This window comes from Leuciscus leuciscus, assembly GCF_965113295.1.
Source record: "Leuciscus leuciscus genome assembly, chromosome: 7".
Lineage (NCBI taxonomy): Eukaryota > Metazoa > Chordata > Actinopteri > Cypriniformes > Leuciscidae > Leuciscus > Leuciscus leuciscus.
Window position 1 is genome coordinate 17,335,191 of NC_138731.1, and position 8,143 is coordinate 17,343,333.

Here is an 8,143-nt window from a genome sequence, read left to right on the forward strand (position 1 = left end):
CTTGCCGTGCTGTCATGCTGCATTACTCGGTGTTCATTGCTATAGTCGACTTGACCTGAGTTCTTATGGCAGAATGCATTATCCAGAGGGGTAGCCCTGCCCATATTGGCGGCCTCTAGCGGGCTTTCACGACAAAAGTTCGGGCAGCTACGCTGCTCAGCCATTGGTTTGTGCAGTTACACTGTGTGATTCTATAAGCATCAGTAAATCGGAGAAAAGGGAGTTTTCCCAATGCGTCTAGCGACACAGTACACGTTCCTGTTATCTCAGGGAACTGGGTTACATTGGTAACTGAGTACATTCTCCTGTAGTAAGAACTCCCGATGCACTGTCAGTCACATCAGCAAATAGTCAGATTTAATAGAACAAAATTATTTCTATTCCCATATAAAAAAAAAAAAAAAATCTTTGCAACAAACCATCAATCAATCACCCTGTTTACCCTGTCAGATCTGTGTTCTTTTCATCTGGCAACATCCTGATTATAATGGTAAATTATAGTATAGTCAAACATATCAAAGTTTAAAATTCATGTTCCTCTGAAAATGAAAAGGACATTTATATGCTTAATATTTTAAGCAAATAAGCAAATAGCATTTTAGGGACAAAAACACATGCACATACAGATCCTTTGAGACTGTACTGATTCTTGGGACAGTCTTGTTCAAACACATGAAAATGACTGACAAACATCTTCCTGTATTGAGATGCTCATCTGATGAGTGGCAGACACATAAACTGGTGTCTTGAGAAGGAAAGATCATGTTCATGAAACTGTATGAAGACTGTAGACCTGATGAAAACAAAGAGAAAAACAAGTCAAACACGAACAACATTTCAGCTCTGCTGTGCAATTCAGAAATGATCATATAATTGATAATAAAAAATTACACTATTAACTACATGTAAATAAGGGATTTTACAACTTGTGTTTTACAATTTATGTTTTGCAGCAGTTGGGGGCCATAAATAGATGAACCAATGAACAGACAGGATTGAGGTGTGTAGTAGGTCAAGTTGAACTGACTTACACAGACTGTGATTGTGTGTCTGTCAATGTGAGAGATCATCTTCACCTGGGCAGATCATGCACAAATAGAAAGAAAACATATCACAAGAACTTTAACTTCTCAAACCAGGAAAGATATAGGAGCCTAATAATGTGGTAAATACTTACATCCTCCTCATGTGGTCCAGAGCTGATCTTCTGCCTCAATTTCCTGTTACAATGAACATTTGGAGAACAACAGAATGAATCTTAAAACACACTTTTCCCACAAGTTTACTTCATTTGCCCATTAAAAATTTTATGTGATGGAATTTACATTTGAAAAATGGATAATGTTTTGCTAAGGCTAATTTAGCTAGCATTTTATAAATACTAAATATACACAAAATATTTCATAACACTTTTGAAATTAAAATTTTTGTTATAAAGTTTATTATTTTAAAACTGAATGTTTGGGTCCTGGACAAGAGTTAAATAATATAATCAATATCTAAAAGAATAGGCCCCACATCAATAAACATATATCAGGTGGTATTTAAGAAGAAGTGCAAATACTTATAGATTCTATATTCAAACAAAATGTACAAGTGAACAGCTTGTAAAGGTAAAATATGTAACCAGCTGTTGGCTGAGTTAATGAAAATAACTTTTGCCGATAAAGCTGGCTATTTCTACTCATTTTAAATAGACACTGCCTACAAATAAACATTTGAAAAGTAGCAAATCATGTAAAAAGTCAGAAAACATTAAAGAAGGAAGCAGTTCATTATTCTATAGCATGGGTAAAGCTGTTGAGAAGCTGGAACTACATGTCACTGTTGCTGAAGGAAGAAATGTTGATTAAAAACTCAATGTCTCTCACCTGTGAATGCAGACGCTGATGAACTCCAGAACATGAGATGATGATGATGATGGTGATGGTGATGTAGAGCGGCATTTGTTTGAGAGACGCTGGTCTGTTTTCTGACACACAAAAGAGTCAAACACACATGATATCAGTGAACCAGCACTTAGATAGTCACTGGTTAAAAACTTATATTCCTTCTATAATAAATGCCCTTTATTTGTTTTTGTTTTTTTAGAAAACAAATCATTTAAATAAAATCATGGAGTAACCTGTTATTGTTAATGTCCATCTTATTGCTGCTGGATAACAGGTGTAGTTTCCTGCATCAGACGCTTGGATTTGATGTATTTTTAATTCTTTTGAAACGGCTGGGTTGATGTGAATCCTGTTTGAGCTGAAGTTTCTCATAGTTCTGTTATTGGTCGAGTGATAACTAAAAATAACAGAGCTGTTCATTCTCCATGTGAAATCTTCATCAAATGGGGTTTTGTTGCAGTAAAGTGTCACTGTTTCCCCCACAAACACTGTTTTGTTGATGTGCTGTAGAATGCTTAGCTCTTGATTTGATTTGGAATAATCTGATGAAAAGACAGAAAATTAAACAACTATTAAGGCTTACAATGTATCTGAAAAACGCATCCCTGGATGGTAAAATTGTGAAAAGAATTTCACTGTCATCATGCAGTAGAAAAACTCATGAGACACACAACACTGTTCATATGGTGCTTAATCTTTAAACCCTGATTAAAAAAACACACATTAGGATACAACTTTTTTCAACAACTCCACTAAATTGTAAAAATATTAAATAATATTATTATTTAGTCATCAAACTATGTTAGGCTTTATACAAACATGTAAAGGCTACATCATATTTATCGGTTTTGAGACACCAGAAAACAAGTGAGGAGGTAATAAATCTTGATCTTAAATCAGTACCTGTGTAAGTCAGGAGAATAATGATGACACAGAGATCCAGATGAAGAATCCTGGTTTGAAAATTTGCCATAACAGGACACTCAGTTTAAAGGGGTCATATAATGCCATTTTTGTACAAGCTAATATGATTCTTTAGGGTCTAAATTAAAAGTTTGTAATATACTTTAATTAAAAATTCTCATTAGTATTGTAAGAAAACACTAATTTTACCTGGTCAAAAACAGCTCTGTTTTCAGCACGCCGTTTCAGTGCATGTGTCTTTAAATGATAATGAGCTTTGCTCACCCCGCCCCTCTGTTCTGTGGGTACACCGTATTAGACATTCTCTGACCGTATCTAACACAATAACCACGTGTTATTCGTTATAAACGTGGGATTATGAATTATATTGAGAACGTCGTACATAGAAAACATGCCGTAATGTACCCTGAGTGTAAACCTTAGACGCATTCATCGTGAAGCCTGCAGCAAGGTTTGCAAATTTCGCAAAGATTAATATAAATACTAATATAAAGGTTAATAAAACATTACACTCACATCTTCTGGAGGTTCAGCAGGAACACGTTGGTACCGATCCGTTTTTTCTCGTTTGTGAAGCTGTCTGGTGTGAAATGATTGCGCAAACATGAAAGCACAGACGATCGTGGGGAATCCCCGTGAGGGAATCCCCGCGTCAATCCTTTGGGCATATCGCTTCAAAAACAAAACTCAGCCACTGCTTCTTCAACTGCTCGGATTTAGGAACATCCAAATGACTGCTGTGTTCCTTATTACATCTAAGAACAGAACACCACAATCGCTTAGACGCCATTCTACTCCAGCATATCAACAATGGCGGACTACTATGACAACGGCTGTCACAGCTTGCTCAGGGCGGTCTTGTGTTGAAACACGGCTGTCAATCACAATAGCGGGAGGGGCGTACGATCTTATGACGTCACAATATCGAACGGCTTGATTTCAGAGATGGTCAAACATATAAGGAGATTAAAACAAAACCACTGGATGGATTTTTATCATGATAGGATGGTTGTGTACAGGCACTGCCAACAGACATTTCAGTGCAATCAACTTGTAAAAGTGCATGTACCATTATATGACCCCTTTAAGGGCTGTAAAGGAGTAAACTGTCTTACTGTCCGCTCAGTATCTTGAAGGCTTGTAGACGTGCTGTAGAGACTGAACTAGTAAAGGAAGAGGTGAAGACAGATGGCAATGACTAAGACAGCTGATGAGAAAAATACTTAATTATTAAGAATAGTTTTTAGAATTAGAATAATTGTTAAACATGTAATTTCAAACACAGGTCACCTAAATGCAATGCTCACATACAGTATACTTATAAAATGGATGGCAACAAATCTAATCGGATTAGTTTTGTGCTCTTGTCTTCATTGACCAGTGAAACCACAGAGATCATTTTCCACAGCAGAACCGTCACATCCTGTCACTGTCTACCATGTTTACTTGTCTTATTAAACAGCTCACGCTTGTTCATGTTCGACTTTCGGAAAAAAAATTCTTCGTTACTATGTTATATTTTTCTCTGGCTCTGCTCTATATTACTCTTGAAACTGAGTATTGCTCTGCTATTTACGCAAAAGGCTCTGCAGATTTTATTAAAGCTTTGCTCAATATACATCTAACATGTCTTGCTTGTCAACCAAATTTACAACCTAATCAAGACTGGTCATAACTTTTTTTTAAGTCAGTTACATAAAACCATAGGTTGGTCTAATTTGAATCTGAAAAATTACTGATAACTCCTTGATAAACTAGTTTATCAGACTAGTTCTTAAGACACAGTCTTAACAGAAGTTAAAGTTAAGACTAAGTTTATGCAATGGCCACTTGTCTGACTAATTGCCAGAGAGCGATGTGTTTTAAGCAAATGAAAAACCTTTATTATGTGAATATTTTATGTGCACATACACTTCACACATTCTCAGATATGAAGTACACAGTTAGCCTATTCACAGTTCCACTAGAGAACACTTTCTTTTTGTATAATTTAAAAAATCTGGTCAACTAACTGTTGTATTTGTTTAAGTGTAAGTAATGTTACTAAGCTTTAGTTTGTTTAATCAAAATCTTTCAACTTAATTGTGAGCATGTTACTGATGTGACACTAGTTCCATCACTACATCTTTATTGTTTGGTTTGCTGTCAGTTTATGAAGTAACATTATTCAAAATGAACAAGAACAATTTTTTCAACATTGGGAAATCCAAATATTCAACCAATACAGAAAATGAATTGTATGTCTATAAATACATTCTGATAATTGAATAAGGTTAGATAAACTCCTGTTGTTTTATAGATAAATATAAATGAATATGTAGCCATGTAGCCCATTTTACCTTAATTTTTTTTAAAAAGAAGAAGAAGTAGAGTCTTGTGGCTAAAATCTTGCAGTATGTAAATGTATAGCATTAACTTGATTTCAGTAGTACAGCAGTCATGTTTCTCTATAACAGTAAAGCAGGAAGCATACTTATTTACATATTTTGACTAACACCATTTTTTTTAAGGTTACACTGACTCATGAGTTGAAGGGAAATGAATAATGTCTTTATTCAGATGTTATCCACAACTATCCAACAGACCAGCATAACACAATGAGAGACCACATATCAAGGACATTTTCATCAACTGAAAAATCAGTATGGATAACTAATTTCTTCATGAATAATGTGTAACGGCATCCCGTTTTACACAACTTTACACCTGAGCTCCTGGTATTACTGAGGCTCATAATTAACCACTAATAAATACCACTTCCCACATCAACCACAAAGGGGGAGGTGTTGCATCTCTGTGAGACCATCACCATTTCACATTCTCAATCTCTGCTGACTTTTGCACACAATAACTTTTTGTACTACAATAAACATGAGTGTCTGCATTGTAACAACTGAGACAAATCAGACACAATTGTTTGTTATATTTAACAAATACTATTTAAAACTCACTCTGGGATCTATGGTCCCATCCCCCCAACTAGGGCAAGATCCATACCATCAGATAAGATGGTTTTATTGCTGTTAAAAATGTTACCATATAGGGAAGACAGAAACAGACCTTAAAACAGACTTTCCTGCATTCATTTATAGACTAACTGACCTATAAATGAACATGCATCGCAGAACATTGTGTGAATGATTTACTGTCTTGTGTAGTGTGTTTTAATTCTATAATTTTTTTTTTTATATACTGTGTATTTTATGATCGAACCAACGGTCAATGTAACCTCACCTATACCATGATTGGTCAGAAATGATTGTGAATATGATATGTCGATAGCTGTGCAACATATTAGTATTACAAGAATCTTTCATAGTTTTTTCTTCAGCAACCAATGCAGCTGCACATGCAAATGAGCACGTTTGAAACAAAGATCCATAAATCGCCAACAGAGGAATTTTCCCGCTTGGAAATTCCACCCTTCTAATTGGTCAAGCAAACCCGGAGAGGTGGGACTTTTCTCAGGCTTTATTAGAGACAAATTCACAGTGACCCCCTCTCTTCTTCTTCTAGCTTCTACTGCTGCTTCTTCGGGTTGATGTCTGTGTGGACCCCCACCGGGGCCCATCATGACCTGCTATGCCTTCACTCTCCCAACAGAGTCAGACTGTAATTTCTTCATTCCAACTCAGAAAACTACAACTTTACCATCCACTCTTCCTACTTCCTCCCTTTTCCTGGTTGCTCTGTGTGGCCTCTACCGACCAGCACTCCAGCCATGTGCTCATGGAGAGAGAGAAAACCTTGAACCAGAACAGAGTCAAACAAACCATTCAAGTTCATCACCATTTCTTCCTTCAATGCAGAAGAAATCGTTTGAAACTCATGGAACCATCAAAATCCTTCAGGAACTTCACAAAATTATTTCACTGCAAAGGCCATGCAAGTATACATTTAATGAGGTGCTCTGAAAATAATAAGCTGATGGTTCTTTTCATAGTTATAGCTTCATTCCCTGTTTACGGTTTCATCCTGTCACTTTAAATTTTACCCATGTGTGATTGTGTGATTGTGCGAATGTGTATATGTTTAGATGAGTTATGTTTGTGATTTAGTTGATTTTAGTTGATTGGTATTTGGTTCTGATTTTCTGCCCTGCAAACAAGGTCTATTTAATGATTTCGAGATTTTGACTAAATGTTCTTTGTAGTACTGTACAGTAAGAAAGTTATTTCCCAACCCTGGAAATTAACATTTTTATTAATCAATTAATAACCAATATTGAGGGTTCACAGGATGAACTGATTAATTGGTTGTAATGTTAATGAAGCTACATCAAGTTAATCCGATTAACTGATCCAAATATTCATAATTATTCATAACAAGTTATGAACAATTATTAATATTTTCCTTATGAGCTCATTTGCTACAGCATGAAGATACGAGATAATCAAGCAAGCGTTCTGTTGTTGATTAGTTTCAATATAAAGTCAGCAAGGAAGGACCATTCACCTTAAATCACTGAACAACTTTTAGGCCAGGCATTTTTCTCCACTACTATGTTATTTTATATTATATATTTTTTTTATTTCTTGCCACAGTCGTCTTTAACTTGCACACTGGGGGTTTACAGAAATGTCATTCTTTTTTAGCTTTATATTGAACCGCTAAGGACCTGTCAGGTTTATGCTTGAATTCATGGACTCTTAGTTTGCGTTTCCAGTTTTCATGTTAGATTGCCATCTTTGTTTTTGTTAAAGTTAAAGATCTACCTCTCCCTGCTCTTCCCTTGCCCACACATAACAGAATACTGGACCAAGAGAAGATAACTGAATCTGCCAGCCGTTTGCCTCATCCTCCTCACCCGTACTCCAGCCATGGAGGAGTGTTTGATTCCATAAAGGAATAGATGACGACATTGACTATGCCAGTTCAGCGCTCCAATCTCCAATCGCGCTGGTCCCGTCCAGCCCCGTCTCCTTTGTCGCCGCTGGTCCCGTCCAGCTCCCTGTCTCATTCATTGCTGTTGGTCCTGCCTAGCCTCCCTCTTCCTCCAACTCCTTCCAGTTCCTCACCTTCATCTCTGCTGGCTCCCATCAGCTCCTCTGCTCCGCCTATGGTGGCTCCGCCAACCTCTTCAGTTCCCCCTCTTCCGGCTCCCTTCAGCTCCTCTGTCCCACGAGCTACCAGCTCAGCCTTAGCTCTCCAGACCTGCAGTGTCACCCTGTGTCTTCGGCCCCTCGACTCAGCCCAGGTCTCCAGCTCTCACAGCTCCACAGTCCCCTTGATTCCACACGGACTCACTGCCGAGGCTCCACCCTGGCTTCTCCCTGCGACGGACTTTCCTCATGGTTAGGATGTGGGTCGGTGCCTGGCTCCTCCCT

At 37.3% G+C, this 8,143-nt stretch overlaps 1 protein-coding gene across 1 annotated transcript; it reads right to left on the reverse strand.

Annotated features, from left to right (window-relative positions):
* Nucleotides 1-1,155: 1,155 nt before the first annotated feature.
* LOC309503170 (uncharacterized protein) lies at nt 1,156-8,143 on the reverse strand. Its single transcript, XM_082175894.1, has 6 exons — nt 7,835-8,143; nt 3,900-3,974; nt 2,796-2,879; nt 2,126-2,434; nt 1,872-1,972; nt 1,156-1,220 (listed from the first exon to the last, which is right to left on the reverse strand). The coding sequence occupies exons 3-6, from the start codon at nt 2,863-2,865 to the stop codon at nt 1,185-1,187; spliced, it is 516 nt and encodes a 171-aa protein (XP_082032020.1). The 5' UTR covers nt 2,866-2,879; nt 3,900-3,974; nt 7,835-8,143; the 3' UTR covers nt 1,156-1,184.

Excerpts from the sequence above, each read along its gene's own strand:
- LOC309503170 (XM_082175894.1), bottom strand. The coding sequence starts at position 2,865 with ATGGCAAATTTTCAAACCAGGATTCTTCATCTGGATCTCTGTGTCATC. Across the intron at positions 2,435-2,795 it reads TATTCTCCTGACTTACACAG|ATTATTCCAAATCAAATCAA; the intron begins GTACTGATTTAA and ends TCTTTTCATCAG. Across the intron at positions 1,221-1,871 it reads ATCAGCGTCTGCATTCACAG|GAAATTGAGGCAGAAGATCA; the intron begins GTGAGAGACATT and ends TCATTGTAACAG.